Source organism: Pan paniscus, chromosome 2, assembly GCF_029289425.2.
Source record: "Pan paniscus chromosome 2, NHGRI_mPanPan1-v2.0_pri, whole genome shotgun sequence".
Lineage (NCBI taxonomy): Eukaryota > Metazoa > Chordata > Mammalia > Primates > Hominidae > Pan > Pan paniscus.
Window position 1 is genome coordinate 19224598 of NC_085926.1, and position 19824 is coordinate 19244421.

At 37.3% G+C, this 19824-nt stretch overlaps 1 protein-coding gene across 3 annotated transcripts in view; it reads left to right on the top strand.

Annotated features, from left to right (window-relative positions):
* KCNH8 (potassium voltage-gated channel subfamily H member 8) overlaps positions 1 to 19824 on the top strand; it is a 398058-nt gene that overhangs the window by 113236 nt on the left and 264998 nt on the right. For all 3 annotated transcript variants that reach the window (XM_055109557.2, XM_034955949.3, XM_008951643.5), the window contains one exon: positions 19307 to 19438. In XM_055109557.2, coding sequence (XP_054965532.1) covers positions 19307 to 19438 — 132 coding nt within the window. The remainder of the gene's footprint in view (positions 1 to 19306; positions 19439 to 19824) is intronic.

A 19824-nucleotide genomic window follows, 5' to 3' on the forward strand; every position in this document is an offset into this window, starting at 1 on the left:
ATGCCTGCACTATTACATTTTTATTACTATAGCTTTATAATATAATTTTAAATCAGGAAGTCAAATGCTTCTAACCTTTTTTTTTTTCTTTAATCAGAATCATTTTGACTATTTCGGGTCTTTGGTGGTTCCATATGAATTTTAGGATTATTTTCTGTCTGTGGATATGTCATTGAGATTTTAATAGGAATTGCATTGAATCTATATATTGTGTTGGGTAGTATGGACATTTTAACAATATTAATTCTTCCAATCCATGAGCATGGACTATCTTTCCATTATTAGTCTCCTCTTCAGTGTCTTTCATCAGTGTCGTATAGCTTTCAGTGTAGATATCTTTCTCATCCATTATTTTGCTTCTAATACTAAGAAGATATTCTTAATGAGTTTTTTTACACTTAGTTATTCAATATGACTCTGGAAGATTTTTAGAATATTTGATTATGTCATCTAGTTATTTCAGAATTGGAACTCAAAATAGGAAAAGAGACAATGATTTGGGTTGTAAAATTTCAGAGTATTCCCAAAATAACAATTTTAAATTTGAAGCACATGTGACTTCCCCATTTGGCTGCTAAGTAATGGGCTCATAGCATTGCATATGGAATGTTCTTCACTTAACATACAAATTTCAGAGCAAAAGATTTCATGCCCACCCATTTAATAAATGAACAGCAGCAAGAATGTACTTTTAAATAGAATGTGTTGTATCCAAATGAGTGTTTTTGTGAATACCAGAGTTCCTAGCATGGACGACACTTGTAGTTGCTTTAGAATTTCACCACGTCTAAAGAACCAAGGATTAATTTTATCAAGAGCTAGTGAAACCAGGCTTGAGATCACACAAAATAAAAAGATAGTTTATTCTAAGACTGAGTGAGACCTGGGGAGAAAGGAAAGATCATTCTGAGCAAAACAATATTATCTTCTCACCTAGCCCTCCCATTGATTCAAACCAGAGTCCAAGCCAAGAGAAAGGCAATACAACAGCAAATGCAATATTTTTTTATAAAGTTCTCCTCAGGCTGTTGAGAATGTTAAAGTCATTAGCACCGTGGGCATTAGGCTTATATAAATGATAGCCTTGGCAGCAACTGAAAGCATCCAAGTGAGCCTGGAGGACAGCATAAAACTTAGATTCTTACTTCTTTGGAAGCCAAGAGGACTAGATTATAGGGACATTTCCTCTGAGTGTTAGAAGTACTTGTGAAGAGCCCCAGGGAGACTTGGTTTCCTGAATATGAGACCTTGTAATATTTTTCCTGTGTAATATATATGACCATATTTTTACTCACTGGGTTGTAGAGTCAAGGAAACTCAAAACAGTTTATCTAGTGTTCCAGTTATGACAAACTACTTTAGGAACTAGCAACTTAAAATAACAATAACTATATCTTACAATTTTGTGGGTCAGGAATTTAAGTTGGCCATGGGTGACTAATTCTTCCATGTGGAGTTAGCAGAGGTTGGTATTTGATGGTGTTCAGTGGGGAAATGCACCTGTTTGGCAGGTATAAGATGGCTTCACTCATGTGTGGCATCTTGAAAGGCTGAGATCAGTTGACACAGTGAACCAAAGTGCCTACGCAAGGCCTCATCAGCATGGTGGGTTTGGGTAGTCGCTAGTCTGGTAGTCTAGTGTTTCATGAACCAGGCAGAAGCTGCAAGAATTTTTGTGACCTCATCTAGGAGATTACATAGCATAACTTCTGCCATACCTATTTAGTGGGGCAGCCACAAGTCCACTCAGATTCATGGGAAGGAGACCAAAATTCTACCTCTTGATAAGAAGAGTGTCAGAGAATGTGCAGTTGTGTTGTACAACTTCAATATCTAGTTTCCTAGAAACACATTTGGGGACGAGTGTGTGTGTAGCAACAGGCAAGAGAGCATTTGGTTCTGAAGCTTATAAAATTTGCAGTTTTCATAAAGTCTATAGGGCCACCAAACAGTTACCATGCTTCTTTCAACTAAGTGTATTCGAAAATGTTGGGTCAGATTATTGTGACTACTCTCAGTTGCTTTCTCCAGCTTGATTCATCTGAAGCCTTACCTGAGACTTTGCATGCCCTCAAATAGAAAGCATGCATTGTTCTTTATGTTTTGGCAAAAGATTTTATGAAGATTCTCCAATATATATTTTCAGTCTTGATAGGAGATTAATATTTTATATTTGCCTCTTAGGTCTTTTGCATTCAAGAGGTGAATCTCACAAATGCACTTTTGGAAGACAACTTCAAAGTCATGGTAGCAGGAAGGCAAAGGGTTGAGAAAGTACGTGCGCTGAAGGTAGCACGTGCAGCCTATATGGAGAGTCTGCCTTGCAGTTTATCTTTCTATTTGCACATAAGCTTTGTATTTGTAAACGTAGGCAGTCTTTCTTTTCTTCTTTTCGTCTATCTGAACAAGCTACTCTGAGAGAGCCTATTCTTTTCCTATGGTCATGACTAAAGTTGAATTGCTTAATCAATGAGCAGGAGTTTTACGTAAGTCCAGTTTTGGAAATGCTCTTCACTGACCCACGCTCTGCAGCCAGAATGATGAGAAGAAAGTGAGACAAATGTAGAGATCAGGTCACAGTGCATTCATCAGAAACTGCTTAGCTTAGCTTTTTCGGCTTAGATTTAGTGTTCAGTGATACTGCCTAACTAGATTCCTCCATACTTTCAGTTCTTCAAAGTCAGCCTTAGCACCTACCTGACTTAGCACAGGCAACTTCATAAAATAGAAACAGCTAACATTTACTGAGCGTTCACTGTGGGCCAAGCTCTGTGCTCTGCTCTTTGCCTGTGTTGTTGCTTCAATTTAATCCTTTCATCAACCCTTTGAGGTATATCCTATTACTATCATATTTCACAGTTAAAGATCCTGATTCACAGAGAAGTTAAGTGGGAGCGCTGGGATCCAAGTCCTGGCAATTCTGACTCCTGACCCCTTGTACTCTGAAATAGTAAGTCATGCTCATGCACCTGGCAAACCTAACCTTTCTACCTAGGAAGCCCGTGACACTCCCTCACCTGCCCTTAGTCTATGACAGTGGATGGTAGGCATGCCAGGCACTATACATACCCCTTGGGGTGAGTGATTGACAAACTATCAAGGAAGGACTAGCTCAATAATAGCTAGAATCAGAAAGTTTTGGAGTAGAATCTCAGCTCTCTACATTCAGTAAGTATGTATTCTAGTTCAGTGACTTTGCTTGTTTGAGCCTCAGCTTGATCTTTCCTAAAATAGAGATCCAATATCATCCTTATAGATGTCTTATGAAGGGCCAAATGAGATAAGCACTTTTCAGCACACATTATCAGGAACAGCCACATAATGTGCAAATGAAAGTGCAGATGTCTTTGTTAAAAAGTTACTAAAAATTTCAAGACAGCACCAGCAGAGTGTTAAATGAAAGCATGGGGCCCTTCTAAGCATGCAGTCTATGTGACTGCACAGACCGCATGCCCATGAGGGTGGCCTTGTACATCACAGCCATTTAATGAATATTCTTTCCACCCCTGATATTCTTCCCACCAGAAGAACCTGCCTACTCCCATTTCCCAGAGTGCTGGATCCTCAGAACCTCACATTAAGGAGCCTGGAATCTATGCTTGGCCCTGGACTAACTTTGAACCCTGGCCTGTGGGCTGGTTTCTAGTTTTCCCTTACCTTATCAGAAAGCCATGAATATCTATCCATCTTCAACGAGATCCCACAAAAGTTTTGTGAGGTCTTAGCTAAGAGGATCTATGTCTCTTGAGTTGGATAGGAATTATAAAATTAACACAAAATTTACATCATTTACACATGCTTAAACTATACTAGCAACATGAATAATTATATAATATCGACTGGCTACAATTATATTAAAGTAGTGCTTTATTTTTCAGTGATGAGCCTTTACTCTATGTCATCCATCAAATTTACACAATCACTGGCACCAGAAATTCATGCTTCCTGACACTGTCTTAGGTCAGAACCTCACAATTTTGGTCCAGAGCTACAATAACTCATCTCAATCTGCAGACCAACCTCCAATTCTGCACCCTCAAGTCTTTTCTCCTCACTGTCTCCAAAGCTGTCTTCCTGAAGTGTGTCCTGCAATCCCCAAGTGTGCATCTCCTCAAAACACATGCTACTGTCTTATGACAGAGCCTTCAGGGGTGCCTCATTGCCTTTCAGAATAAATAAAAACTCTTCACTCTGGCATATAAAGCCGTTCATGAGCTAGTCCCAGCCTACAATCTCTTTAAACTCACCCTTCCCTGTTTCTGTCCTCCCTGTTCCCTTCATTTCTCATCATTCCCATGTCAGCACATCCCAGACTTCAGCCTAATTATTTTATAGTTTTGTTTTTTAAAAAATCTTCCATATTCTAACTTGCCTTGTGCCTTTGTACTCGGTGTTCCCCCTGCCAGGAATGCTACTCCCCACTTCCAAATTCCATCCTTATATTAAGCTAATAAAACTACTGAGATTCAATTCAAGCCTATTTCATCTATGAGGCTTTCAACTATGACCTTCTGTTTCACACAGTGTTTCCATGTGTCACAGTAGGCACCACCTTGTGTTATAACTTTCTCTTTATACATCTCTGTTTCATTATGCATGTTTGAGGGTGACATTGGTACCATATTAATCTTGTTATCTACAGTGCCTAGAATAGTTCCTGATATATAGTAAATGCTATTTGCTGAATGGGCAAATGAATAAATAGCTTTTCTTGCTGTTTCAGTTGAAGCTCTATATTGCTTCCATGTTAGAATAGCCTTGAGATGTTGTATACGTCTCCCTATATTCTCACATAAACTCATTTTGCTTTTCTATTTCAACTTTATGGTTACCTTTCCTCCCAAGAAAGACCTCTGACCTCATCCTTCACTTTTCTTTCTATTTCTAGACATTAATTCCTTTGCTGGAATACTTTATTTTTCTCTCCTTAGAGAACATATTTCAATTCTCTGTCTTACACAGAGAGAGGGATTGGTGTTCTGGAGTTTTCTGCTGGGTTGATAAATTAACATCTGTTTGTATGGGAAGTGACCGGGTTGTTCTAAGGCATTTTAATTCAGGCATGTGGACTGGGGTCTGAAGGATTATTCATTGACATCTATCTGCTCTGCCTCAGTCCTGTCTGTCACAGCCGCCTCTGGGAGGTTGGGCCAATAAAGGCACAAAGGAGGTAAACAAAAAAGGCAGCTGAGAGAAGTGAGTGTGTCCCCTGAGCATGCTGGCAAGAAAAGGCCAGGGGAAAGCACCTGAGAAGACAGCCGCTAGAATGCAGCTGATGCCAGCAACTTGCACACAACTCAGAAATCCCCGTGCCTGATGATGGAGACAATGGGACCACTCTGAATGTGAAAAGAATACGTATTTTACTCTACCTAGAAACTCCGGCACGTAAATAGCTCTGAAGGCTGAAAGAGCTCTCTAAGAAGTAGTTCAGTGTTGGCCTTTAGCAACTTTGCAAGATGTTCGAAGGAATTCACATTTTCAGATGCATATTTGAGAAGAAAAATGTAGTAAAAATTATCTTATCATAGAAAGCATTTTTAACCATTTCTAGTGGGTTAGAATGGAAAAAAATGTGACCTTTGTGTGTGAAGGCTCAAGTTTGAGTCCTTGCACAGTCACCAAGGTGCTGTAGGTGATCTTAGCCAAGCTGATTAACCCTACAATATCTAATCTTGCCTGTAAGAGCAAGCAGAAATATTTAGCTCTTAAAAGCATTTAAGAGAATCAGATAAAGAAAGTAAGCTATAGAAAATATAAAGAAACACATAAATGCTTGTTGTATTGACTCTCAGAGTCTACATTCATATCTACCAGACCAAAAGGCTTCTGTCCCTTATGAACTATGTGATTTTGAGCAATTAACTTCAACTTCCCGAGCCTCAGTTTTCTCTTCTGTAATATGGCAATAACAGTAATAGCATCTGTTTCATAGGCTTAAGTGAAGTATAAAGTGCCTTGCACAGTGTCTGACACATAATATGTGCTCAGTAAGTGTTAACTGTCACTCTTGTAACCAATAGTATTACTATTACAAAGTTTGAATTCATCTTACAATAATTTAGTTCATTATCTGAGCACAGAGTTTAGAGTACCTGTTATGTTTGGATCAGTCCTTCTGTTTTGCACGTAAGAATACAAGAAAAGGGAAAACATAAACCTTGCCCTCCTGTACCTTATGGTCTATTAAGAGAGAATGACTAATCAAATAATCACACAAACATATTAGGAAGTTTGAAGGCAAGTTGCAGGCTCCTATGGTAGAGAATAACAGGGGGATCTGACCAAATATGGAGTTCAAGGAAAACTTCATCAAGGAAATGATATTTGAGTTGACTTTTGAAGGATGAGTAGAAATTGACTACATGGAGGAAAGAATGAAAGCATTCTAGTCAAAGAGAGCCACGTATGCGAAGTTCCTGGGAGAGACTATCTTATTTGAGACACGGAGAGAAGGCCAGTTTAGCTGGAGGGCAGATAGCTGTGTATCACATAGGAGAAGGTAGGTAAACCAAGTTAGATCACTTGGGATTTTGTCGACTATGCTCAGGCTATTGAGAGTCAACTTAGTGCAGTCAAAGTGTTTTAAGCAGGAAAGTCACATGATGAAAATTTCATTTAGCAAAGAAATTTTTGCTGCCATATGAGTAATCCACATAAGAGATGATGGTCATTAAGGCAGGTCCTACTCAGAGTGTGATGTGAAGACCAGCAGCATCAGCATACCCTGGGATTTATTGAGTGCCACCCAGACCTACAAATCAAATCTGGGGATGGGGCTCAGCACTCAGTGTTTTCACAAGCACTCCAGGTGATTCTGATGCTCACTAAAGGTTGAGAAGCCATGGCTTGGTCCAGGATGTAGCCAGTGAAGACTGAAGAGTGAATGGATTTAAAAACAATTTCAGAGGTTAGCTGCTAGAATTGACAAGATTTGGCAATATCTTTACTTTGGGAAATGAGAAAGAAGGAAGCATCAAGGATGACTCTAAATTGTGCATCTAAAGAAACCATCTAATCTGACTTTTTATACTTCGTTGTGTGTATAGATATATCTGTTTTGAGATTAGAGAAGATGAAGGACTAGGGTGTGGATTTTGGTTTACGTGTGTTTGTTTGTTTAAGCATGTACTAATCCACAGAGCACTGTTGATAAGATCTAAGAAGCATCATTATAAAAAATGACTTCAGATGAAAAAAATAACTTATAACTCGGACCATCTCAACCAATTGGCAATATAAGCAAGTTATCACTGGAGAGCTCATATCCTCTATGATAAGGAGAGCTATTTTTCTTTAAGTCTTTACTTTCCCAAAATTTCTCAATTTTGAGTCCCCCAAATTATCTTTTGAAACATCATGTTCCACTATTTTTAAAAAAATACCTTTTCAGAACTATACTAGGAGTGAAACAGTAAAAGAAATCTTGTTAAAAATGCTACTGAGATAATATACTATTAAAAGGAGAAACATTAAACTCAGAATGTGTTTTGAGATTAAAAAAGTCGCTGACCACCTAAGATTGTTACACTCTGTATAATGTCTATAATGATTTTTTAAAGGTACCTATTCTTTTTCACGCATATGAGAGACAGCCAGAGTGGACATTTCTCACGTTTTTAACTTTCTAGTTGCTTTGATCTGACTCTGTATAGACTCAGACCACAATCTCCATTTCACTTCTTTAGACTCATGATTTACATATCTTTTGCTTTGTAATGCAGCTGAGAAAGCTCCTACTCAGTGCCATAATTCCCAAAGCAGCTTCCGCTCATGGATTTCAAAGTAAAAGCCTTATCAGAGATCCCTCTAGGCCATTGGTGGCCAACCCTATTTTTCAAGTGAAGGAGAGTTAATTATATGCTCAATATCAAATTGGAAAGAAAATGTCTAGCCTTTATTTAGGAAAATAGTGTTGTCTGATTGGATGATCTTTTACAAGACACCACTGTGACATAGTCTAGGCTCCTTCTCAAGGAAAACTGTCTATATGATTTTTACACTAACAAATAGTGCTTCTTAAATACTTTGGTAGTATATAGTCTTCTTAAATCTCCAAAGAATCAAGAATTAATTCCTAGTGTACAGTAATCTTTAGGCTTCTACATCAAATGTTGGCTAATTATGACCTGTATCTGGCAGGATGCCTGCTTTTCTAAATGAAGTTTTACTGGTAAACAGCCATGCTCATCTTTTAATGTATTGTCTATTACTCCAAAAGCAAAGTTGAGTAGTTGAGACAGAGACCATATGCTCTGTAAAGCCAAAAATATGTAGTCTCTGGTCCTTTGTAGAACAAGTTTGCTGACCTTTGAAGATGAATAACCAAATCTGTTAGATTGCATACCCAATTGGAACCCTCACAGTTTAGAAGGATTCTGAATTTTCATTTCTTAATGACACATATGGTCTCAAAATGTATTTTTTTCTGTTGTAGGAAAATGCCTGTAATCATATGGGAAAATGTTTTGCACAAATTTATTTTTCACAAAACGATTTCTGTCTTAGAGCAGGTGTCTGGTGAGTAACGCAAGGATAAGCTTATTGGTGCTGATACCTCACCTGAGTAGTCTGAGTACAGTGATGCCTACCTGGACGCCGGGTTTTGGCCTCAAGTTCTAGTGAGGTGCCCACTTTATTTTAGGAGAGAAGCAGTAAGTTGAGGAAGATGTCTGTTTTGCCTCACATGTCTGCCAAGTTGTGACTCAGGGCAATCTGGCACAGTGTTCACAAGTCTTCGTTAAGAGTTGAGTTTGCACAATGGAAGAAATGTTCAGTATGTTTGTTGTCTGCATATTCTTGGAAAGTGCTAAATTGCCACCTAAAACTGTAATCATATATTTATACACTAGAGAATTGTCATGAGATCCTTAACCATTTCTTTTTACTTCTTTTCTTATTTCCAAATTCTCATCTCAATATTTCTGCTTTCTTACATAGGATGTATTTTTCATTCATTTCACTGTATTTGTCTAACCTTTTAGACAGAAATTCTAAATCTGAAACTAATTTCTTAAAAAGGACTTGATCAAAGTTGAATTTGTTACATGTCCTAGCTTATGTTATCAAAAAAAAGCAATATATAGAACCATAATATTTCCTTTTTAATATATCAAAAATAGATCATTCACTCCTGTGATAATGATTCCTTTGGTAATTTCTTTTAACATCTGTTGAAATGCACTGTGTTTTGGCAGAAAGCTCATGAAACTGAGAGTCATATGATTTGAGGTCTAGTCCCAACTCTTAAAACAATTAGCATTTTTGACTTCAGTTTACTGAACCACTCTGAACTCATGATTTTCATCTTTACAATAAACAGTTCCATCTCATCATCTTTAAGATCTTTTTTAACTCTAGCAATCTGAAATGCCTTTGTATGTTTCAACTTAATATTATGTTAGATGTTCAAAGAAACACTGAATTCTCCATTTTTAAAGTGGAGTGTGATATGTGTTTCCTTCATTTAACAATGAAATGTTTCATACATACACAAAGGAGAAATTATTGGAACAAATATCCACTTTACACCACCACCTAACTTTAAGGTATATTAAAACTAAACCATAATTGTCCATGATTGTTTTTATGGTTAAATAAATGAAGCATTACATATACAGGTAAAGCCCTTACTTTATATAACTATTTAAAATGCATATAATACTTCACAGCTCTTAACCCTGGCCTCCTCAAAGCTCTTAACCATGAGAATTAGCCATATATCCAGTATACAGATGTGGTATGAACAGGTGTAAAATTATACCTGAGAATATTCAGCAAGTAAATGGCAAAGTAAATGACTGTTATTTCCAGTCTCAGAAGATGAATCCAGGGACTTGACCACATGCAACGCCATCTAAATCCTGCATGTTCCTGTTACATCTTGACTCTTCTTTTCTAAAGATACAGTTTTGTATTTAGTGTTCTTTGGAAGTAACACAAATTTGTTCGGATCATCTTAAGCAAAAATAATAATTTACTGAAAAATATATGGCATAACTTATCAAATCAAATAAATTAATGAGAATCTGAGCCTTGAAAAAGACAAAAAGCAGTAGGGTTCTGTAAGTTCTAGGTAGCGAGAATAATTGGAAAGGTTTTTCCTGGCTTCATTATTGAATGAACATAATTCCTTCATTTTTGACCTTGGATTCATCAAATCAAGATTAAAATTACCAGAAGAGAAAGACTGATTGCTTCATTTTGGATGGTTTGCCCATTCCTCCAGTGAGGGTTTGCAGAGCACCAGATGGTTCTACCAAGGCTGCGTGCAGAAAGGAGGTTTGGTTCCCAGTAAAATTTCGAGGTACAATGACAAGAAGAAGGGGGCACAGATGATATTCTGCCAAAAATATGAGAGGTAAACTATACTAATTATGTCACCTCAGAATGTGCCTGTCCTGTCTCTGATTACAGGAGAGTAATTGGCTGATGGCCCCAGCTGCGGTGCTCTGAAACGCATCACTGGATCAGCCAAAGTTTTCATGGGCTGCTTCCAGCCAATGATTGAGTGAGGCAGGGTTGCTAAGACAGGTCTGTTCCTGGGAAATGAGGAACTGCTTAGAACTGTGCTGCAATCTAGACACTTCCTTTCATCCAGTTTTTCTTCCTTCTTCTCTCCTTCACTTGACATCAAAACTGCATCATGGTCTTCTCATAGTTTGCTTCTAAGAAGACCTGGAATAACACACAAATAGTTCATTAATATTCAAAAGCAACATTAAGTAGCATTTTCATGACTAATTCTTTAAGAATGTCATGCTACAATCCTATAGCCTCTTCTCCCACACTTTCCTACATTTCTCCTTTTACCCTGCTCTCCTTTTTCTTTTTTCCTATAGCATTTAAGACCTTCTAATAAACTATATAATTTGCTTATATATTGCATTTATAATTTATTGTTTTTCACTCCAATTAGAATATAAGTCCTTTCAGGGATAAGACAGAGATCTATTCTGTTTTGTTCGCTGATGTATCCAAACAGTTAACAATAGTGCCTGCCATTGCAGACACTCAATAAATATCCACTGAATGAATGAATAACTTTATGTCCAATTGCTTGCAATGTAATTTCCAAATGTTTTCTTTTGGATCCTAAACTAGATAATCCCAGAATCCCAGATCCTCATAACAATGTTGAGTTCATACAGACATTATGTTTATTGGAACCAACAATTATTCTCATTGCTCTGCAAAGGCCATAGATTCCTCCAACTAAAGCCTTGTGCAATTAGAGAGGGTTAACTTAATCCTCAAATTCTCATTTAAAGCAAGTTATTTCTCACTAAACAATTGCAAATTTGAAGAAATCTTAAATTGCTTTTCTTAAAGAAAAGTATCAAGAGAGTGGGTTTGTTTCAGCGCCTTGTTCTCACAAAGAAGCGCTTAGAAGTAGCAATCATGAAACCAAACCTGTCAGATCAGACATTTTTCTGCTCACTACCAATTGTCCATCACATGTGGCCTTCTTTTCTCCAAAGGATCATTGAAAAGATAGAGCCATAAGTCAGACGTTAATTGGGGCTTAGTTCTCTTTGCTATTTCCAGTCTTAGCAGATGAATCCAGGGAATGTTGCTCTGCATCCTACACAGAGCTGCCATGGTATACAGATCACCATTTCTGAAGCTTCCTAAGAGAGCAAGAAGCAAAAACATACTGGGAGGCAGAAGCATGCAGCAGCTTTGTGAATGAGGTCAGAATATGGTGCCTCATATGTTAGCAACTTAGGTAACTACACTTAGATACTGTAATCACAAAGCTTGTATAAGTACATTCTCTTTGTCTCAACCTGGGACTGGCAGCAGCACCAGTGATGTTTTTCTGATCCCAGTCTCATTGGATACTCAAGCAAATTTAAAAATTAACGCCACATATACCTTAATGAAGGATGTTTTTCAGTCTTAAACTAAAATAGCTGAATCTTGTTTTAAATAGTGGTTCTACTCTTATTCCTGGTTTGAGAGTGAAATTCTTTTTATTATAAAAAGGCTTTACTGCACTTTTTTCATTTAAAATAGGATATTTTTTAGAGCATGTATATAATCGTGTCCTATAGTATGTGTAGAAAGGAGAATTAAATTGACTCGAAACTCAATGTTTAAAACATTGTCCATAGAAGAGGATCATTCCCAGAATATTACATTAATAGTAAGGCAAAATTAGAAAATCAAACTCAGACTTGTGTTTAAATTCCATTTCTTCACAGGACTGTTGTGTGACCTGAAGAAAATACCACACATCTCAATCTCCATAATTGTAAAATATAGTTCAGTGCAGTAAAATGTTGATCAGGTTGATCAGTGGTAAATTTAAATATAATACATGCAAGACGTGTTGCACAATGTTAGCACATAATACACTCTTAATAGAATACAGCAATCACTAGGTCCTTGCTGTGTGTGTTGTTTTCAGGGCCTCTTTATCTCCATTTCTCATTGGACTGTACTCAGTTGTTCCATTTCCTACTATAAAACTATTACTGCTGAATTTGTGTTTAACTGTACATGGGAACTCCTTTCAACTGTAGGTAAGGATTATCTGTGTTTACCATGGGAACCAATTTGGTTTTCTTAAAGCAAGTATTAGTTCTACTGGTCAATAACCCCAGTTAATTTGTTGAGCAAGGATGTTGGATGTATTGACTAAATCATGTCTTGGGGATATTCTTGCACCTGAAGTTTCCAGGCTCCTCTTGTTCCTAATTATTAGAGATTTCTGAGAGGTGGCTATACATACACCTGGGAAATGAATAAAGTACTTGTATTTAAGGAGAAAGGTAACTTGGATCAAAATGAAAAGAGGATTAAAAACTTGGCACGTTTAAATCAGTTAATCATAACTTGATTTCCCTTCCCTTCCCTCCCCTTCCCTCCCCTCCCCTCCCCTCCCCACCCCTCCCCACCCCTCCCCTCCCCACCCCTCCCCACCCCTCCCCTCCCCTCCCCTCCTCTCCCCTTCCCTCTCTCTCTCTCTCAGTCAGATATTCTGACTTAACATAGCACTTTTCTCAAAAGTTTGAAATGGAAGTATCCATTAGAACGTATTTTAAATTATCAAGAATATATAAAAAATTATTCCCCAGAAATATGATCTCATCATTCTTATTGCTCCAGTCTTGAACTCTTTACATCTCTACCTCAAATCACTGGAGTTGACAGAATCCTACTATATATTTCTTCATGCTTATTCTAGAAAACCTGAAAATAAAGATGCTGAAAAGAAAAGGAAATTAAACCATAATTTACAATCCACCATTGTGGATTTTATGTGTATTCTGCCAGTGTTTTTTCAACTCAATATAGTATGCGTATTCTACCCATCTGTTTTTAACGCAAAAAGAAGTTTAAAACACAATGTGTTTTATTTTTCATTAAACATTGAAATGAAGGGTATCCTTAGCCACCGCCCAGTTCAGGGAGCTCTCCAGCTGTGTCAGTTCATCTCCTGTCTACCCCCCACGCTGCCCTCCACTGTTACACAGGGAGTCAGGGCACCGGTGCCATTTACTTTGGCTCACTAGTATCCTGGGGCATTTGGAGGAGGGGTATTGACCCGACGTAAATTCAGTGAGGACTGAGCAAAGACTTGCAGCCTATATGAGCTGCACTGTAGATAGATGGTCCCTGGAAGAAATGTTCACTGCAGATAAGGTGAAGCTTTTACCTCATGTTTTCTAAAGAACCATTACTTTCATCTCTTAGTATAGTACAAACATCAGGAAGAGCTGGTGACGATGCTGTAGAGACTTATTTGCCAAGCAGCTTTGGGTATTCCAGGGAACATTCCCCTCCTTTTTAACATGACACCTTTTTTTAGTTCACCTCTTTGCACGTCCATCACATTCCCGTATTTTCTAGTCCCTTGAAAGACACTTTCCATATTGATTAGAGTCTGGAATGTTGTGCTGATTTGAGCAAACAGTGAAAAGCCGTCAGGTGTTTTTAATCGGGATCCTGTATTGTCAAAGGTTGTTGGCAGTAGCATGGGAGGAAGACTAGAGGCAGGAAGAATACTTTGGAAAAGTGGGCAAGAGATGACTGAAACCGAACAAAACAGTAGCAAATATAATAAAGTGGAGGGGCAACTTGGAGCTTTCTGGTAGATTCAGTTAGGACTGAATTACTGCCCCACTCTTTCTGCTGAAGAAATGAGTGTCCCTTCACCCAGCCACAATTCATAGCAGCCTTGTTTACTCACCTGCAGCTCTTTCCCCACTCCCACCCTAATATGTATATGTGTGTGTGTGTGTGTGTGTGTGTGTGTGTGTGTATATACATGTATGTATTTTCTCTGGACTAATTTCTAAAAACTGGCAAGCCTGTTATTTTATCATTAAGTAGCACTGAGACAATGGTTGTAGAGAACAAGACTCATCAGACTTAATGTGAACTAGGAGGAACACCTGGAAATGTTTAGGTCACATAACCCTGATGCTCTTAACCCTTGGGATATTATGTTATTGTTGCTATAATTTCAAAAAGTAAAGATGTTATGTATTTATCATTAAAAATTTATTCAAAATCCTGCTTGATATTAGAAACAAGAGAACATCAAATGTGTCCATATCTCACTTTGACCTACTGTGTTATATTGAGCAATGCACTATTTCCCATCATGACAGCACAATCATTAAAGAGAGTGGGACCACTCACAGCTCAGTTTTCCTTATACCTGCACCTCCTTGTATTAAGTTATTAAACCGTGAACCCATACTAGAAACATTGTTATTAGTTAGCTATTATGAGTTTTTATCTATTGACAAATATATTTTAGTGGCATCTGGAAAGCATATGAGTTCTCTAATAATTATAAATATTAGCAAAAATTAGTACAGCTACTATGAAGAAAAGTATGGAATGGTCTTCAAAAACCCACAGATAAAACTTCCATATAATCCAGCAATTCCATTACCAGGTATATATCCCAAAGAAAGGAAATCAATATATTAAAGAGATATCTGCACTTCTGTATTTATTGCAGCACTATTCACAATATCCAAGTTATGGAATCAACCTAAGTGCCCATCAAGGTATGGATAAAGTGTGATATATATACATAATGGAATATTATTTGGCCATAAAAAATGAAATTCTGTCATTTGCAGAAGAAACATTGATAGAACTGGAAGCCCTTATGTTGAGTGACAGAAGTCAAGCACAGAAAGACAAATATTGCATGTTCTCATTCATATTTGAGAGCTAAAAAAGTGGATCTTATGAAGATAGAGGGTAGACTGTTGGTTAACCTAGACTAGGAAGGGGAGGCAGGGGGATGAAGGGAAAAATATCTATAAAGATATTTATTACCACTGAACTGTATATTTAAAAATGGTAAAGATGGGCTGCGCATGGTGGCTTATGCCTGTAATTCAAGTGCTTTGAGAGGCCAAGGTGGCAGGATCCCTTGAAGCCCGGAGTTTGAGACCAGCGTGGGAAACATAGGGAGATCCCCATCTCTACAGAAAAATTTAAAACTAGCCAGGCATGATGGTGCACGTCTGTAGTCCTAGCTACTTGGGAGGCTGAGGTGGCAGGATTGTTTGACTCTAAAGTAGACTGTGATCATGCCACTGCACTCCTACCTGTGTGATAGAGTATGACTTTCTCTTAAAAAAACAAAAAGGCACAGGTGGTAAACTATGTATGTATGTTTTACCTCAATAAAAAGAAATACACAAAAATATTAGCAAGTCAAATTATCCTGCATCCTTGTTTCCCAATCAAGAAAAAGAAAGTACCAAAATGGAGACAAGGGACATTCCACCAGATTTAAGCTTTTGTGTAACTATTCAATTCCAAAAATAGATTTTTCCATATAAGGTAAAAACCTTGTTTTCTCTCCACAATTGTATTTATCCATAGAAATTAAAGGTGTCATTAACCTAAATCCTGTCAGAGCCTCATCTGTGTTGACACTCTCCAACCCACATAGTAATTACTGCTGCTATATAAAGAAGGAGTTAAAATTCTCATGAAATGTCTGCCCTCTGACTCTGCTCTTATCATTCACATCTCTGAATTTGAGGCTGTGGGACTTGCAGCCTCCCACCTTAACCCTAAGAGAGATTTGTTGCACTGGGCCTGAATTGCTCTTGACTGAAAGAGTTGATCATTGTGCCCACAGGTAAGAGAGGAAGAGCCAGATCCTGGAGAATAGTCTTGAATTATTGCATTCATAAGAGGTGAAAGGTGTCATTAGAAATGCAGGGTGGAGGGCTTGCTGGAAAGATTTAGGAAAGCAGAGAAGCAAAGGATAAGTGAGCATGCTAAGTATAAAGAGTCTTGCATTGAACATGATTGGTAGCTTTTGGCATCTATTATCTTTCTAGAAGATAATGCAGTTGGTATATGCTTTGTGTTCTTCTAAAGTTGAGAAAGAAAAGCATAAATATACCTGAATATTCGTAAGATTGTTGGTGTGGATAAATCTGGAGGGACAGTTGAAAGGAAAAAAGGAAGGAGGGAGGGAAGGAGGGAGGGAAGGAGGGAGAGATGGAGGGAGAAAGGCAGGCAGGAAGGAAGGAAGGAAAGGGAAAGGAAGGAAGGAAGGAAGGAGGGAAATAAGGGAGGAAGGGAGGGAGGGAAGGAAGGGAGTGAGGAGGGAGGGAAGGAAGAAAGGAAGGAGGGAAATAAGGGAGGAAGGGAGGGAGGGAGGAAGGGAGTGAGGAGGGAGGGAGGGAGGGAAGGAAGGAAATAGTTTTTATGCCCTTTACACTGTTTCTCTCATAAACGTTTTTGTCATATAGGCACTAGGAAGGTAGACATCAGCCTAGTTCATGTAAAATCATTCCAAAGCTTGAATTTAGAAAGATCCAAATTAATGAAGTTTTATTTAATTTATAAAATGTCAGTGATCACATCACTGTAACTTAAAAGACAAATCTCAAAGTAAACTTTCAGTTATTCCAGAATATAATGTGAAATGATGGCTGTGCCTCAAGGGCTGATCAGTGAATATTGCCATATCAACAGCTGTTTCCTTGGCTTTCACCTCATGTGGTTTTGGCTCTTTCCAAAATATATTGGTGCACCTATGCAAAGGCTCTTTGGAGACAGTAATGATACTTGTCTTAGTACACAGATAAAAGATTTTCAGGAAAATTAATAGCCTCGGTTATGATTTGGTGATGTTCTTGCAAGGTAATTGACAGAGAGGTGCTTTAAAATGTCAACCAAAATGTCAGATTTCATACCGTTCTTTGTGTCCCCACTATTACTTTCTCTAAGGTCTGATTATTAGTTTAGCCTGATGGCTCTTTTTGTTTCTATCATAGCTACAGCACTGAAAAAGGCTCCCAGTCTGAAATGGTGACCATAGATAAAATTTCAATTAAGAACCATTCTGGGATGACGAGGATAGGAGTGTTTGGCTATGGGTATGGCTCATTTATGAGGCTTCTCCATGAATCACAAACACTTGAGTTGATTTATTGTCTCAGCATTTTTGGGGTCATTGTATTCACTACTGGAGTGAAGGATGTGACAGTGTTACAATGAAGGGAACCAAGTTCCAGATGCGTTAATCGACTTCCCTATCGTTTCATGGCTAGTTAGTATTAGAACCATGGTTAGATCCCAGGTCTTCTAGAGCCTGGTAATGAGCTATTGAAATGAGATTGCCATGGCATAGATATTGGGGCAGATGAATGAAATGGGATGCCACAGGGCTAAAAAAAAATTAAAAAATAAAAAAATAAGGAGGAAATCATGACTCTAAAACTATTGGGAGAGTACAGAGGAACGAGCATATTTTATATTCCATGCGTAACTTATGAGAGCAGCACATCATACATCATCCAACCATTCTTTTAAACAAATACAGCAGCAGCTACGATAAAATAAGACTTTTATATCAGATGGCTCCTAAATATAAATTAGTGGCTTCACCTGGTGTTTAACTGCAGAAAAAAATGGTAGATCCCAAGGCTGGATGAATACATCGCTGTGTTGGAAATTATGAGGTCTAATACAGTGTATGCAAGACAACTCAAAATATCAAGGATATTTCTGACCCTCATGTTTTTGTCTTATACCCTGACTTTGAAATCAACACCCAAATAAGACAAGAATTCACAGTATTGAAGTCTTTTTCCCCTCATCAAAAGAAAATGAAGGAAAATTATGTGTGAATAGATTAATAGTTTAGTTTTTAAGCAACAACAACTTTATCATCATTTTCAAATATTCCTGTCCAGAATGCCTTTCAGTAGGAAATATAGTGCAAGATTTTTTTACATATTTCTAAAATACATATTTTAAAATATATTTAAACATTGAAAATATAAGCTTTAGGCAGTACCATTTGGCTACTATATTTTGAATTTGAATCTTAATGACATTTCTCATGGTTTTTTGCTCAAAAATTGAATTGAATTTGATTATTTCTTCTTCAAATATTTTTTTGAAATGTGACATGCTTACTGAAAAATACATGTAAGCATTTAAGAACTGAACACTCCTATGTAAACAGCATAAAGATCATGTAACAAAACTTGACCAGCATCCTACAACTCCCAGAACTGAATGCCTTTCTAATCACAATTTCCCCAAAGTAACCGTTAACCTGACTTTTAACATCATAGATTAGTTCTGCCTGTTTTTGTACTTAATGTAAACAAATTCTTATTGCATTCTAATTGTGTTTACGTATTTTACTTACATTATATTAGTGATATTTGTCTATTTGGTTTCAAATGATTGTAAGTCATTCATTCACGCTGATGTGTAATGTTGTATTGTGAGACTAAATTTTAATACTACCTGTGTTTAAAGTAGATGTATTAATTTGAATCAGCCAGCAATGTATGAGAGTTTAAGTGGCTGTGCACGCTCCCCAAAACTTGATACTTTTCATCTTTTTTATTTTAGCATTCTGTTGGGCAAGCTTTGATTTTTAAATTGACTAAATAAACCTCTGGCAAACTCATACCAAACAAAGGTCTTTATTGAAGAACGAGTGTGTGCTGGGGGTGGGAAGGGGCAATCTCTCATAAAGTGGAATGCTTCAGCATCAACAAGTTCAAAGAGGAAATGCAGTTTGAATAATGTAAGCAGAAATGTCTCAGCACAGACAAGTGTTTTTGTTTAAAATACTTCTTTATTTTCAGAAAAAGCATTTCCTTTGGAATGAAGAGAGATGTATATAGGATAGAAATTTATGGAACCTGAAAACTGACATTTTTAAGATGGAGGGAGTTGTGGGATTGAAGAAAACACTAAGGGCTTTATTTTTATTGATGATTGAGATTTCCATAGAAATAACACAAGGCAATGGTTGATTTGTATTTTTTTTTCTTTACTGTTGCAGGGTCTCCATTTTGGTGCCTACTGGATATTGTTCCCATAAAGAATGAAAAAGGAGATGTAGTACTTTTTCTGGCCTCGTTCAAAGATATAACAGATACAAAAGTGAAGATTACTCCAGAAGATAAAAAAGAAGGTTTGTACCGTTTTCAGAAAACATTGACAGATGGAGTAACATTTTGAAATTGTTTACTTAAAAACTCTTGGAGAAAAACATGCATTTTTAATAACAGCAACTGATAAATATTCGTAACGGTTAGCAGTCAGCATTTGGTGCATATTCCAAATCACAGACTCACATGCATTTACATTCTATCGTCTTTATAATAAAGACTCACTTGACAGGAACTAGAAGTTCATATTCCTATGCTAATATGATGAGGATGAGAAAACAGTTTATCGCAATGTAACGATTAACACCACTTCATTGTATTAGGCAAAAATTAATGGATGGGATAAGTGTCTTTAGGAGGATGTGATTAAAAATACATCTCTCCATTTCCTCTAGATTGCTGTAGCTCA